The 16,650-nt window shown below is 35.9% G+C and overlaps 1 protein-coding gene across 1 annotated transcript in view; it reads left to right on the top strand.

Moving 5' to 3' along the window:
- The first annotated feature begins 207 nt into the window (after window positions 1–207).
- hmga2 (high mobility group AT-hook 2) overlaps window positions 208–16,650 on the top strand; it is a 46,322-nt gene continuing 29,879 nt past the window's right edge. Inside the window, exons 1-3 of the mRNA XM_073838266.1 lie at window positions 208–510; window positions 3,178–3,264; window positions 10,326–10,376. Coding sequence (XP_073694367.1) covers window positions 388–510; window positions 3,178–3,264; window positions 10,326–10,376 — 261 coding nt within the window. The 5' untranslated portion in view covers window positions 208–387. The remainder of the gene's footprint in view (window positions 511–3,177; window positions 3,265–10,325; window positions 10,377–16,650) is intronic.

Genomic DNA, 16,650 nt, shown 5'->3' with positions numbered 1-16,650 from the left:
TTGAATCCGCGGTAGCGTGGATTTGACAGTGCACTGTCACACTTCCCTCTGCGAATGTCTCGTTCAAATTGCAATCGATCACCGGGCTTATTTTATTACTAAAGCCACCCCCACTTAATTCTACACAGGAGATTTTTTTTCCCTGTGTGTGTGTGTGCGTGCGTGCGTGCGTGTGTGTGTGTGTGTGTGTGTGTGAGCCAAATTCTCAAGCAAGAGACAGCACGTGCTTCTCACAATACCGCGCTTTTAGTTTACATTTTGCATCCCCTTCATGTGCGTACCGGTTTTAAACGCATTGTTTTTGATAAGCGCGCACTGGTGAGCGCAAGCCACTGACCGTAGGAACAGAAGGTGCGGGAGACTCTGTTTGGAACTCACACACACACGATGAGTGCGCTCGGTGAGGAAGCCGCCGGCGAAGCTTCAGGATCGCAGGAGCAGCCCGAACCCGAGCCCGCCCCGGCCGAGCCAAAGAAGAGGGGACCGGGTAGACCCAGGAAGCCGCAACAGGTCAGTGTGTGACTCGTATTTCTTCCACCGCGAACACCTTTAATAGTCTAAATTGGGAATGGACGTGTTTAGACCTGCCAGGCTGCTCAATAAACATTCTTACTGTAACCATATTACTCTTCGGCCGCACTTTATGGCTCATGTTTACATGCACCCCTGCTGCAAAAACAGCTTAAACCAGACTGAGCTGGTTTGCTGGTCTCTCAGACAGGTCTGGTTGCAGGTTTTAAAGGTAATTGTGCCACTTTTCTGTTTGACCAACTTGGCGACCACATTGATATACATTAAAATATAATTTCTTCCTGTGATCATAGGTGCATTTTCAGCATCATTACTTTAGTATTCAGTGTCACATGGTTCTTCAGTAATTATTCTAATATGCGGATTTATCATAAATGTTGAAAACAGTTGTGCTGCTTAATATATTTTTGGAATAGTTATAAAAAGTTAAAAAGAACAGCATTTATTTAGGATAGCAATCGTTTCTAACAATATACACTACTGTTCAAAAGTTTGGGGTTAGTAGATTATTCTTTCTTTAAAAAAAAAAAAAATCCTAAAAAAAAAAAAGTATCACAGGTTCCAAAAAAATATTTGGCAGCACAACTGTTTCCGAAATAGATCATTCTAATAATAAATCAGCGTATTAAACTGATTTCTGAAAAATCATGTCACACTTATAAACTGGAGTAAGGATGCTGAAAATTGAGATTTGCATCACAGAAAAAAATTATATTTTAAAAGATGTTAAAATAGAAACCATTATTTTATATTGTAATAACATTTTGCAAATTTTGATTGGCAGTGTGTATATAGTGTGTGTGTGTACATACATATATATATATATATATATATATATATTAGTTTAAGATAATGCATATTTTCATAGCTGTGCACACAGTAAAGGATGAAAAGCATGTTTATCTAAGTAAACATTGTCATTTTATTTTTTTAATTTTCATTTTTTTAATTCAACTGCTAATTTTCTTCCTCACAATTTGTACTGTTTTTAATAATGTTTTTTAACATGCGTGCCATGCAGTATGACACTATTTTTCACTGCAGATATTTTAATTACTTTGAGCTGTGTGTATAATAATAACACAAAATATAAATTCAAAAACATTCCTTTAACATAGTTTTGAAGAATTAAAGTAAGACACACTGAAGGTCACTGCTGTCTGTCACTGTATGAAATATGTCAAGTTTTTTTTGATTCTACTGTATTTTCAGTAGGCATTTTTAGACAGAAGTATCAAGTTGGTGTGCCTCGACTCTGATTGCATTTGAAGCTTGCGTTTCTCTTGTGGGGAATTCCTGCAGACTGAACATATAGCTTGTACGTGTGTGGGGTTTATTGTACGAGTAGCACTTGTTTGTATTTGTAAAGCACTTCTTTCCTTGCAGATAGCGTTCCAAATTACACGCTTGCCATCTGTTGATCACAATGGTCTCTCGTATGTGATGCTAAAGCACTTTTGGGAGTTGCTTTGGAGAAGATAAGCTAAATGTATAGCCTGCACCTGCATTACAGGATTTTCTATTGATGTGTTCAATTTGGAATATATATGTGTGTATATATATATATATATATATAGTTGTGTTGTGTATATAGAGGTAGAGATGGAAATATATTGGCTGTTTTAAATGTACCTGTTGATGTGGTTACTATAACAACTGGCTTGTAATTAAAATGTAACTGTAATGTCACTGAACATCTATCTGTTTAGTCATGACCACATCCTTCAGATTTCTTGTGTTGAGTGTTTGTGGTCAGAGGATGTGATTCACTATCTTAAGTAATTCACTAGTGACTCACTGCAATACTAATTGCAAGTAGCCATCAGGATGAGCTGGCAAGAGGGGTTAAAAATAAAGTCAGTCATTCTCCAAATATACTGGATTGTTTGGCTGGTAAAGATGATGCATGTATGTGAGAAAGACAAATGTGAAATTATACAAATGTCAATGGGTCAATATATACAATATATAAAATAAGCCAGGTAATTACATATATAATATATATATATACACACAGCTACAAAATTATACTGTGAAAATGTCTGCTTAATCATTTTTGCTCTATGTGCAAGAATTGAAAATGCATTTAGTGGTTTTTCATGTGTGCGCACACACAGACACACACAGCATTTGCCGTTGCTTTGGTTTTAACTCGTAAAGCGCCAAGTGAACGGGAGACCACCAGTAAATGTGTATACGGTTAAAGGGGACCCTGTCTTCTTGGAGAAGGGGGAGAGTGCAGAAGTGCTCTCAAAGTATTTGGACACTTCTAGACACCCAATCATCAAATGCATGAATTTCTTCGCATTAGATGGCAAATCAAATGACACCTGCAGTTGGCTAAGCTATTTTTGCAATTACTTTAAAACAGCTGGTCCCAATGTGATTTTTAGTGACGTATATAGTCAGTTCTCCTCATGGAGAAACCACAGGTGTAGTTCATCACAGTAACTATGAACATGATCCACAAACTTTGACAGCCTGAAAGTGTCCAAAAACATTTGCTGGAATGTAATTATCATTTTATAACTTGAAAAGTGCACTTGTGCTTTGTTCCAAATAAATGTCACTTGGTTTGCTGATACAAGTGTCCCATTGCATTGTTTCCTGTCCTCATGGCCTAAGTTCACCTCCTCTTCTCCTCAGGAACCCACAGGAGAACCTGTCCCCAAACGACCGAGGGGACGCCCCAAAGGAAGCAAGAACAAGGGCCCCTCCAAAGCAGCGCAGAAGGTGAGAATCAGGCATCCATCTATCTATCTATCTGTCTGTCTGTCTGTCTGTCTGTCTGTCTAACGGTTCTTCCACCTATTGTTCTTCTATTTACCATGTACCACTTCACAAAAAAAAGGAATATTAACCTTGGCAGCGTTAACTGAGGAAATGGGCTCTTACCATTTTTATGAATCATTTATCAAGAACGTGTCAGGAAGATTTAGAAGCATGTGAAATGTGTCAACATCCGGGGTGTATGTATGTGTGTGTGAAGTGAACGGACCGCAGTGACCCGAACCCCTTTGCTGTGTGTTTCAGCGCAGTAGTTAACACTAAGCTCCAGTAATGTGGCGAGGGGAGTCCTGCTGACCTGCACACCTAAAAGTAGCAGTGAATTCTGCCCACATAAATAGTCTCTCTCTCTTTCTCTGTCTCACTGTCTCGCCTTAGGCAAATTACCACGCATACGTGAGAGAACCACAAACATGCAGGCATACACACACACACACACACACACACATGCATGAAGCATATACTTTGCGCAGTGAGTATAGAGCATGTACTGTGTTGCCCATTGCCAGACGAACTCAGTTTCCATTCCTTGCTAATACCCATGTAAACAGAAAAGCAAATCGCAGCATCACATAAGATTTAGTTGGCGTGCATGGGTTTAGCTGAATGTGGCTGTCAGCGTTTGTAATCGCATAATTCTGTTTATGTATTGGGAATGCCTTTAAAGAGGAGTTGTTCTGGCGAGCGTTTTGTAATGAAGTCATTAACATTTCTGCCTCGCTTGTGTGTGTGGTCTAGTCTGGCATATGTTTGCGGGAAGTTCCCTCCGACTGTCAGTGCGTTTGGGTTTTAGACGTATTACTATGTGATTCTCGTCTCCGAGCCGTCGAGGGGAGCTGAGATGTCTATTTGCGGAATTAGCTTGCGTTAATAACTCACTGACAGCTCTCTTTTTGCAGTGATGTACCGCTGTAAACAGTCACAGCCCCGCTTTGAAAGGCTTGAGCCCTTTTCTGCCCGTGTAATCTTGTTTCATCTTGTTTAGCGTTGTTATGATATACAGTGGGCTGATAAATCTAATAAAGATGAAAGGAATCAAAATCGGCAAGGTGCCTCACTAGAGACACTTCTCAGAAGATTTGCTCTCTCAGCGGTAATCAGTCGTCTGTTTTCCCTACCACTTTCACGACTCTCGGCTTAAAGGGTCTGCTTGTCAGACGGACCCCACACTGATGCTGCACTTGCTAAAACATAGTGGAAGTACCAGGTGAGAAGTCTTATATATGGTAAGTATCACAGGATGAGAAAAGCCATTGTTCTGCTAGGTACATTTTTAGAGAAGATTTCAGCTGCTCAGATGGACAGATGGATGGATAGAATGGTAGATTTAAAAAAAAGAATGAAAGAGCGATAGATAGATAGAAGATTGATGAAATAATGACAGAGCAATAGAATGATAGAACAATAGATAGATAGATAGATAGATGTCTATCATTCTGTCATTCATCTATCTATCTAGAGATGGATACACTGTAAACAAAATCTGTAGAAATTACAGTATTACTGGCAGCTGGTTGCCAGTAACTTACTGTAGATTTTAATTTATGCTATTTACTGGCAACAGTTTGTTCAAAGTTAATTGAACATTAAACATTAACAAGTCTTTATCTTTACAGAATAAAACTAAAATAACAGCCTCATGCAAAGCATTCTGGGAACCAAAATCTGAAGGAAAAAAACAGAAAAAGGTTGATGAAGGTTTCTGGTTCCCAGAATGCTTTGCAGTAGGTTGTTATTTTATAGTTTTATTCTGTAAAGACAAAGACTTGTTAATGTTTAATGTTCATTTAACTTTGAACAAACTGTTGCCAGTAAATAACAAAAATTAAAAATCTACAGTAAGTTACTGGCAACCAGCTGCAGAACTACAGCAAATTTTTTACAGTGTAGATATAGAGTGCTAGAAAGATGGATAGATAGGTAGATAGATAGACATCTATCTTTCAATCATTTTTTCATCTATCTATCTTTCTTTCTATCATTCTAAATAGATACATAGATAGATGAAAGAATGAATGATATCATTGTATCTATTGTTTTTTCTATCTATTCAGATAGATAGATCGATAGATAGATCTATCTATCAAACGTTCTACTGTTCTATCGTTCTGTCATTCTTTCATCTATCTATCTAGAGATGGATAGATGGATGTAGAATGCTAGAAAACTAGAACGATAGATTGATAGACATCTATCGTTCAGTCATTCTGTCACCTATCTATCATTCTGTCATCTGTCTATCTTTCTATCATTCTGAATAGATACATAGATAGATAGATAGATAGATAAATAGATAGATGGATGAAAGAATGATATCTATCATTCTATCTATCTATTCAGATATATCGATAGATAGATGAACGGATGATTGAACGATAGATAGATGTCTATCTATCTGTCAAACGTTCTACTGTTCAGTCTTTCTGTCGTTCTTTCATCAGTCTATCCAGAGATGGAAAGATAGATATAGAATGCTAGAAAAATAGAACAATAGATAGATAGATGGACATCTATCTATCAATCAATCAATCAATCATTCTTTCACCTATATATCATTCTTTCATCTATCTTTCTGTCTATCATTCTAAATAGATACATAGATAGATAGATAGATAGATAGGAAGGTAGGTAGATGGATAGATAGATAGATAGGTGAAAGAATGATTGAATGTCTAGCTATCTATCTATCTATCAAACGTTCTACTGCTCTATCGTTCTGTCGTTCTTTCATCTATCTAGAGATGGATAGATAAATATAGAATGCTAGAAAAATAGAGCGATAGATAGGTGAAAGAATGATTGAACGATAGATTATCTATCTATCATCTATCTATCTCTTATTCTTCTATCTATCTTTCTATCTATCATTCTAGATAGATAGATAGATAGATAGATAGATTGATAAATATCATTTAATCATTCTTTCATCTATCTATTTATCTGTCTATCTATTGTTCTATTGTTTTATCTATTGCTCTATTCAGATAGATAGATAGTACCTCGAGGCAAAAACGAATAAACAAAATGACCAGGTTCATGAAAAGTAGGCAGTCAATAAATAATGCAATTTAATTTACACATTAGAGATTCTTCCACTGTTAGCCCTTAATTGCAGTGAAGAACCCACAATACTGGTATCATATGAACAATCCAGGCTAAATCGGGCTGAACAAGCCATGATATACCTCAGTGGTGATTAACATGCTTTCAGCTGTCAACACGTATAAGCATGCAGTTTCCGCCCCGCTATGATCATTTTGGTCAAGCATCGGCCCTAATGACTCGCCCGAATATTTTCCGTTCACTAGACATTGTTGGAACTTGATACATGGCACCAGGGGGCTAATTTTAAACTCTCCATTCGCAAAAGTGGGTTTGGCAGAGGCGAGACCGCCCCTCCCTTTTCAATAATGAGAGATGGCCTTGTCCCCAGCCTCACACACATGCCAGGATGTCCTGGTGTCGAAGAGGACAGTGAGCACCCAGGCTCGTGTCTGCCGCGGACACGGGACTTGGCCGGACGAGACACGCAAACACAGACATGATTAATTGATCAGGGTGTCGGCTTGCAGACCATTAAATCTCCTCATTAAAAATGCAGCATCCCCAACAGAGGACTGAGGGTAGGGAGACACTGATTGGACCGAGAGAGACAGACAGAGACATTGAGAAAGATACAGACTAGGAGAGGTGAGATTAAAGGGATTGTGTCTTTGAGAATCATAAGCACCGTAATCGAATCTTTACATTCAGTTTGAACCCATCTTGTGAGGACACACAAAATTGATAGGCTGACCGCCGGCCCATTGATGCCTCCGTGTCCTTTCTTAGTGACCGGCTGTGGCGTGAACTATGACGCTCAGGTTTATGTTTCTCCATCATGCCTACGCAGAAAGGTGAAGCGTCCTTGGGGTATTCAAAACAAACTCTGCTTGTTGGAGAAGTAGTAATGTGAGCCTTGACAATGCCTGTATGCTTAGTCAGGGCAAACAGTCCAACCCAAACAGGGCTGAACACATCACACACAACACAAGAGATAGGGATGCATTGCGGAAGTCTTCCAACCATAAGAATAGAGGTTCAAAGGGATCCAAAAAAGAATTTCTGTCATCATTTACCCTCATGTCTTTCCAAACCCGTATGTCTTTTTCTTCACTGTCAGAGAAAAATGTGCTAAAATTGTACCTTTAGGCGTAAAACAGCTTGTCAATGGGGCGGTGCCTTTAAAGAGACAACTTTGTGCCTTGTCTTACTCTAAATGGTGCGTATTAGTACCTTAGAGCAGTAATATGTACTCTTAAAGGGATATTTCACCTAAAAATTAAAATTACCCAATGATTTACCCTCAAGCCATCCTAGGTGTATATGCCATTCTTCTTTCAGACGAATACGATCAGAGTTGTATTAAAAAAGGTCCTGGCTCTTCCAAACTTTATAATGGCAGTGAATAGGTGTTGAGATTTTGAAGTCCAATAAAGTGCATCAGTTTATCATAAAAAGGGCTCCACACATTTCTGCCGGGTTAATTAAGGCCTTTTGAAGTGAATCGATGCGTTTGTGTATAAATATGTACCCCATGATTTACTCATTCTCAAGCCATGCTAGGTGTATATGACGTTCTTCTTTCAGACGATTACAATCAGAATTGTATTAAAAAAGGTCCTGGCTCTTCCAAACTTTATAGTGGGTGTTGAGATTTCGAAGTCGAATAAAGTGCATCCATCCATCATAAAAAGTGCTCCACACATTTCCACCAGGTTAATAAAGGGATAGTTCACCCAAAAATGAAAATTACCCCATGAATTACTGACCCTTAAATACCTAGCTGTATATGACTTTCGTCTTTCAGACAAATACAATCAGAGATATATTTAAAAAAAATGTTTATAATGGCAGTAAATGGGTGTTGAGATTTTGAAGTCCAAAAAAGTGCATGTATCCATCATAAAAAGTGCTCCACACGGCTCCAGGGGGTTAATAAAGGCCTTTTAAAGCGAATCAATGCATTTGTGTAAGAGAAGTATGCATATTTAAAACTTTATAAATGATAATCTCTAGCTTCCACAATCCGTTTTATTTTTTCCCAAATTCCATTTTTTCTGGATTCTGTTTTAATTTTTCTCGACTCTTTTTTAATGGTTAATTTTTAAAATTAAATTAAAGCATGTCTAATTAATTTCAATCATGAAACTTATACAATTTCACATCAATTTATTAAAAGTTTAACAAAAATCACATTTAGAGCTTTATGAAATGTTTTTTTTCTCACCATATGTATGTATGTTTTAGCATGTCTAATTATTTGAACGCATACTTTACGTAAATTTATTCTTAAAATAGCCTTATGAAATGTTTTTTTCCCCTCAGAAATGTGTATTTAAAATTCTGGTTATAAAATGACAGCATAAAACATTAATTTAATTTATCTTTTAAGTATTGAAAAGCAAGCAAACTTTATGTTTTGGCAAACAAATAGGATTTAGTATTCAAAAAGAAAACATGGAAGAAATGTTGTGTGATTATACCCTAAAAAAGAATGCTTGTTTCATTTAATTAGTACTAGTAGTAGTAGGCTATGTAAATTCTACTGAACAATAGTAATATATTTCTGGCACAATGGCTTCAAGTTAAACCAGACTTTTATTTTGACGGTATGCCTTGACTTTCTTTACAGTTCTGTGTGTATATGACATGATGCTAGTTTTATTCAAATGGGACGGTCAAATGCTCATGAAGTGACTCTTAGAACAGTTCTGAAGATGTTGTTCGTGTATTTATGTCCTCCTTTAGTGAGTCGGCAGATGCTGAAATCACAGCTAGCGTCATTTTTCTTACACAAATGCATCAATTCGCTTCAGAAGGCCTTTATTAACCATCCTGAATCGTGTGGAGCACTTTTTATGATAGATGGACACTTTTTTAAGCTTCAAAATCTCAACACCCATTCACTGCCATTATAAAGCTTGAAAGAACCAGGACACTTTTTTAATGTAGCTCCGATTGTATTTGTCTGAAAGAAGAAAGCCATATAAATCTAGGATGGCTTGAGGCATGGGGTATTTTTCATTATTGGCTGAAGTATCCCTTTAACACATGCGAGATTTTGACACCACATTGATAACTCTCTCAGGTTAGTGTAATGCTTTAGTGTGCTGGTGGTGTTGTAAATAGGCTAGAGATGCGCTCTCTAACAACATTGATTTGTATCTCTTTTGGTACTCTGCTGACAAACATGATACCTCTGACACCTACCCTTCCTGGGTCATTCGCAGAATTCATAGATGTTTGATGATTTGAGTAAGGTTTCCTGCAGGGCTCTGCATAACAAAAGCCCATGGCCAGAAGAAAACTTTATATCCTATAAATAATAAAGACGCGTCTTGTCTTGTTAATTGTCTTTGACCGCGGCGGGAAGGCACCGCCGTTTAAACCCGCAGGGCAAGGTTTCCTGCTTCCACCTGTCAAGTAATTTCAGTTATGTTTTCAGAGAAGCACAAAAATGTTGCTTGAATGACATACGAAGTCCTTAGGAAATCCTACGCTGCTGTTTTGGCTCATGGTGAAGTTAGACAACCGTCAAATCAGAAATCTTGCATCCTAAAACACTTTTCTTTTTACCTGCAAGGTGTTTTATTTTTACGGAGTACTTCAATGAAGTTGGAGGCCCCAATAACTGTCTTTCATGCCCCTTATCTGGGTGGTTTTGCTGATAATGGTGCTCTTATTTACACTTGAATGGCATAAAATTCCTCTGGTGAAATATTATGCTGCACAGACCAGGAACTTGAGCATTGGAGACAGTTCATTGTTGGAGGCCCGGATATACCTTACCAACTCTTTCTGCATTAAAAGCATTAGAGGAAATGGAGCCCTATAGCGTTTAACCTTCTCCTTTTGGGGCTGTATATGAAAATGACTCTGCTTGTGACAAATTGTGTGCCTGAAAAATTTGTTTAAAGCACTTGATGAAATACCGGCCACTAATTCACGGTTGTTGGCATTTGCAGAAAGCGGAGACCACAGGGGAGAAAAGACCTAGAGGAAGACCCAGGAAATGGGTGAGTTTGTTTACATTAGTCATATATAACTGTGCACATCCATTTGCAAGCATGATCACATTTAGCTTTCAGAACTATGTGGGAAAATTCATTAGAATGCTTTTCAGTGTATCTTCGTGCTGTGAATACTTTGAAAAAACTATATTTCGAATCATTTATTTATAATCGTTATTATTTCCAATTTTAATATGATGCATAATCCATGTGAAATTATATATAATATATAATTACTATATGTTACCCTGGACCCCAAAACCAATCGTAAGTAGCACGGGTATATTTGTAGCAATAGCCAACAATACATTGTATGGGTCAAAATTATAGATTTTTCTTTTATGCCAAAAATCATTAGGATATTAAGTAAAGATCATGTTCCATGAAGATATTTTGTAAATTTCCTACCGTAAATATACCAAAGCGTAACTTGTGATTAGTTATATCCATTTCTAAGAACTTAATTTGGACAACTTTAAAGGTGATTTTCTCAATATTTAGGGTTTTTTGCACCCTCAGATTCCAGATTTTCAAATATTTGTATCTCGGATGAATATTGTCTTATTCTAACAAACCATACATCAATGGAAAGCTTATTTATTTGATCACTTTCATGTGTATGAATCTCAGTAAATAAAAATGACCCTTGGTTTTGTCGTCCAGGGTCACAAATATTAGTTTTCAGTATAAAGTCTTGGATTTGTATCCAGGAACATAAATGTAACGTTACATAAACATTTTTATTTACCAATAACATAAAAAAGTAGAAAAGTATCATTATATGAATTCATTCATTTAAGGGTAAAAAAAAATAAAGAAAGAAAGAAAGAACGAAAGAAAGAAAATGGTAATAAAATATGACAAGAACTCAAAGTAAAACTGTGTCAAAACCAATTCGTCTTGATGATCATGAATTACAGTCAAACCAAAATGCATTCAGACACCTTCAAAATGTCTCACATTATCACAGTTTATTCGGTATAGTTTAGAAAATGGTAATAAAATATGAGAAGAACTCAAGAGTTAAACTGTGTCAGATTATACTCTTCTTTATAATGTAATAAACTTTGATAGAAAGGTATGTAACAAAACATGGTCAGGTCAAAAAAAGTGTCAAATCAAATTTTTGGCCCCAAGTTTTTACCAATTTTACTGGAAGTCCACTGTATGAAGAATTTTTGGATATAATATGTATAATGTATAATATATACAGTTTACTTTATTTTGCTATTCTTACTTACATAAATGAATTTTAGTGTCCTGCACCCACTAGTAAAAAAATAAATAAATATATATATATACTAGTATATACACCCACTGGTAAATATATATATATATATATATATATATATATATATATATATATATATATATATATATATATATATATACATACATATATCTGGTGACAGATATAATTTCATTTCAGCATTAATGCATTAACCAATGCATTAATAAATTCACATGTTGTGTTTGTTAACATTAGATAATGCACTGTGAACTATCATGAACGACTATTTTTATTAACTAACATGAACATGTTTATTAAATAGTGTTACAAATGTATTGTTCATTGTTCGTTCATGTTGAATTATACATTAACTGATATTAACAAATGACACCTTATTATAAAGTGTTACCATTTTTACTTTTTCCATGCAGTCAGCCCAATCGTGTACTTGTTTTACTCGATCACTAATTCATTGCAGAATTCATTTGCAGTTATTTGCGCTCAGGTCGAATTCAATAATTCCTCCAGGAAAGTTGTCGCTCTTTATCAGCTTGACACATTTGATTGATAGCTGGAAGAGTAAAGCCGCAGGCAGTTAAAAGTGCCACCAGAATGACTGCAGGGAGATATGGAGAGAATGAACCCTTTGTGGCATGCCGACTCGGTGTCCTTATGGATTTTTCTCAGGCAGACAGGAAAAGCAAAGCATTCCGAGGCCCCTGGACACACACACACACACACACACACACTTGAACGATTAAAAACTGTGTCACATCTGAATTCACTATACGTTTGGAAGAAAGTGACAGCATGGATTTGACATACCGTGTGCAGATCTTTAATTCGCTCTCAGTTGGACATAGTTGCGTGAATTCGCATATAGCACGGGGAGCTGAAATGATTTGTTCAATGCAGAAATGAGTACATTTGTATTGGAGGAAAACATGACCCATCTGACTCTATCATCCAGGAATGCGATTTGAGTCACATGTGAGCCCGAGCTGTTCCAAAACACCCTTTACATCCAGTCCTCGGCTGAGCCCCTATAGCGAACATGCTAAAGTTCAGCTTGTGCTCGCCACGTCAAACTGTTTGAGGACGCAGACCTTCAACTGTAATAGAAACGCAAAGAATGAGATGGATCAGGAGCATCTCTTGAACGCAAAAGCCTGTTTTTTATTAGCTAAGCGTTTGGACTGCCATTTTATACATTGCTTTATATATTCGCTGTTGGGTTGCATTGCATTGGAAGGCACACACCAGAGTCAAACTTAGCTAGACGTGTGTGTTTGAATGAGTGTGTGAGACTGTGAATCTGAACAGCTGAACCCTGAACTGATAAAGTTCACATTTATTGCCTTGTTTCCTTTGTACTGATGCCCAAAGGTGCGTTCGGCCGCGCTTTCATGATGCCTGCGTGATGCAGGTACACACTCCCACGCGCTTGATCCACCCACACATTGATGTCAGTTAGTCTTAAACAAATAGATAATGCAGGCATTTGCTTTGTAGATGCTGGGTTGACTTTGTGAATGGCTTTCCAACAGAAGTCGCAAAGGAAATAGCTTTTTGCTCATTTGTAACCAGCAGAATGGATAGTTGGGAGGAAATGAATCAAGTGTTTGTTGGTATGAAGTTTAAGGCAACTGCCGTATCAGTCTTTTTTCCAAGTGCAGAGACATCTTCGGAGACATAAGCAGAAAAAAAACTTGTTTGTCTTCCTTGATCGCAGCGCAAGCTAACAAACTAAATAGTTGTGGGTCAAAGGTTAACTAGACTTAAGCAAGGGCAGAAGTCTGTCAGCGAATGGGAGATTTTTCTCATGGAAGTGTGATAAATTTTACCTGCTGCAGAAACAAATACGCCGGCGCTTTCAACCATTTTCCTTTTGGAATGCATCAACAATAACACGATTTTTCAATACAAATTCAAATCTCTAAGATTATTTAACATTTTCTTTATATATAAAGCATTTTCTTCCTTATTTTTAACGTTTTTCCTTTTGGAAAAGCATTAACAATAAGGCTATTTTAATGGTTTTTAGCTGCAAATTAAGATGTTGTTTTTTAATAAATGTTAAGATTTATTTATCATTTATCTTTATATTTGCCTAATATTTTTTTTCCCTTGTTTTCATCTATTTTCCTTTCAGAAAGGCATCAATTTTTTTTTTTAATTCTGAAGGTTATTTATCATTTAATTTATATTTGCTTAATATTTCTTCCTTTTGGAGAGGCATCAACAGTAAGGTTTCTCACTTTCTTTATATTTGCCTAAAACTATTTTCCTTTCTGAAAGGCATCCACAATATGGCTTTTTAATGATTTGTAGCTTTTCAATAAATGTTAATATTTATTTATCATTTATATTTATATTTGCTTAATATTTTTTCCTTATTTTCAACTATTTTCCTTTCAGAAAGGCATCAGCAATCCAATTTTTTTGTATTATTTTACGCTGCAAATTAAAATTCAGTTTTTCAATTAATTCTAAAATTTATTCATCATTTTCTTTATATTTGCTCAATATTTTTTCTTTTGGAAAAGCATCAACAATAAGGCTTTTTTAAGCTTTTTAGCTACTAATTAAAATCTTGTTTTTCAATTAATTCTAAGATTTATTTCATTTTATTTATATTTGCTTAATATTTTTTCCTTATTTTCAACCATTTTCCTTTTGGAAAGGCATCAACAATGAGACTTTTTAAAAATTATTTTAAGCTACAAAGTAAAATCTTTTTTTAATTTTTAATAAATTCCAAGATTTATTAATTTATTCTTTATGTTTGCTTAGTATTTTTTTTATGATTTTGAACCATTTTCCTTTCTGAAAAGGCATTAACAATAATCGGAAAAGGCATCAACAATAATGCTTTTTATTTTAGATTTTCAGCTACAAATGAAAATCCTGTTTTCAATGAGTTTTAAGATTTACACATATTTTTCTTTATATTTACTTAAGATTTTTCCTTATTTTCAACCATTTACTTTTCGGAAAGGCATCAACAATAATGCTTTTTATTTTAGATTTTTAGCTACAAAATAATTTTTTTCAATAACTTCTAAGATTCATTTATCATTTCCTTAATATTTGCCTAATTTGTTTTCACATTTTTAACAATTTTCCTTTCAGAAAGGCATCAACAATAAGGTGATTTTATGATTTTTTGCTACAAATTAAAATCTTGTTTTTCAATAAATGTTAAGATTTATTTCTCATTTTCTTTATATTTGCCTGAAACATTTTTTTCCTCATTTTCAACAATTTTCCTTTCCAAAAGGCATCAACAATATGGCTTTTTAAAAAATAATTTTTAGCAACAAATTCTATTTTTCAATAAATGTCAATATTTATTTATCATTTATCTTTATATTTGCCTAATATTTTTTCCTTATTTTCAACTACTTTTAATTACAGTCAATTTTGTTGATGTTAGTTCACAGTGCATTAACTAATGTTAACAAACACAACTTGTGATTTTAACAATGCATAAGCAAATGCAGAAATGACCTAAGATTAGTAGATACTGTAGAAGTATTGTTCATTCTTAGTAAAAAATGTTATAGAAATCGTAGCATTACATTTTTCTGCACTTAAGCTTTGTCTGTTGCACAAAGACACATGTTGCGGTTGATATGAATGTTACAAGCTGCTGTGAATCTGGAGGCATATTCATCAGGCTGTAGTCATACTACAAACATCCTGAATGTGGAGTGGGCATAGTGGTATGACATCCTGTGAATAAGTCCGAGATGAACTTGCGGCCAAGTGTATGAATGATAATGAGTCAGAGATGAAAAGCAGAGAGAGATAGCGCTCCGATCGGAACGTGAGGGTGTCCGAAAAAAGCCCGAGCCCTGCATCTCCAGGCATTTTGAGTCCAACCAATGCCGTTTGAGGCAGAAAACCAACATTTTTTGTCTTCCTGTCTGCTTTTTTATGAATGGGCAACAGGAAACGTGTGCATCTGCAGCCCTCCGTCCTCTTGTATGGGTCATTGTGTGCGGGTTATGATCTGTTTAGCATGTCGGCGATGAATTGACATGGCCGAGAGGCCGCGCGGCGGTCTCCGCATCTACAGGGTGGACTTGACAAGAGCTTTGCCATTCCTCTTCTGGATAAACAAGTCAGTTTCTTCATTCAGCTACTGCTCGCCCTCCTGGAACTAATTATAGCATATCCTTTTTGGCTACAAGGGGCCGCTGGAATGTTTTCCTTTGGCCCCCTCCCCCAACTAAGTATCTCCACCCCCCTAAATGGTTAATAGTGGAAGGTGGCTCTGGCTATGAGAAGAGAAAAAAAATGCTTTAATCACGTTCACGTTCAGCCACCAAAGGCTCATCTGGACCGGTTCATCCGTCTAAGGCATTGGTCAGATTCAGATTCATGACCCCTGTTGAGATGGATGCTTTGAGCATCATGCTTTCAGACGGGAAATCCAGCAGTCAGAGGATGTAGGTTTGGGATTCTGAAAATATCATTTTGCAGGTGGCACAGCTGCTGCGTGAGGATACTAGTTCGCTGCTAAAAAACCTGCTCCGCCAGAGTGATAAGAATAGAAGTTGTTCTGATAAAGAGCTTGAGTTGTTTAATTTGCTCACAGGACTGTTTATACAGAAGGAATTTGTTGTTTGTAGCAATCTGCCATGTTGAGCTTATCAGTTGGTCGATTGCGTCCACAAGGAGTATAACAAGTTTATGTTTTTTTGTTTGGAGGATATGGAAATATAGTTTAAATAAGATATATTTTTCTGCTTTTTGATTTTGTATTTGCCCTTTTTTATTGAGATTTGAGTAAAAGTGTCAAGTAAGTTTTAGTTTTTGGTTTAAAAACAATAAAGACATGCTTTTCAATTAAAGCCTGGCAATATTATGTAATATTAGAAATAAAAACTATAAAGACATACATCAACAACAACTAAAATTGCTAAAAAAAAATTAAATATGAAAATGAAAAAAAAATTAAAAATATATTGTATCTCAAATATTAAAATAACACTGAAATATGTCAGAAATTATGAAAAAATATATAAATTAAAGTCAAGTAAT

This window comes from Garra rufa, chromosome 4 (assembly GCF_049309525.1).
Source record: "Garra rufa chromosome 4, GarRuf1.0, whole genome shotgun sequence".
Taxonomy (NCBI): domain Eukaryota; kingdom Metazoa; phylum Chordata; class Actinopteri; order Cypriniformes; family Cyprinidae; genus Garra; species Garra rufa.
Note: the sequence above shows the minus strand (reverse complement) of the source record. Positions and strands in the feature narration are given on the sequence as shown.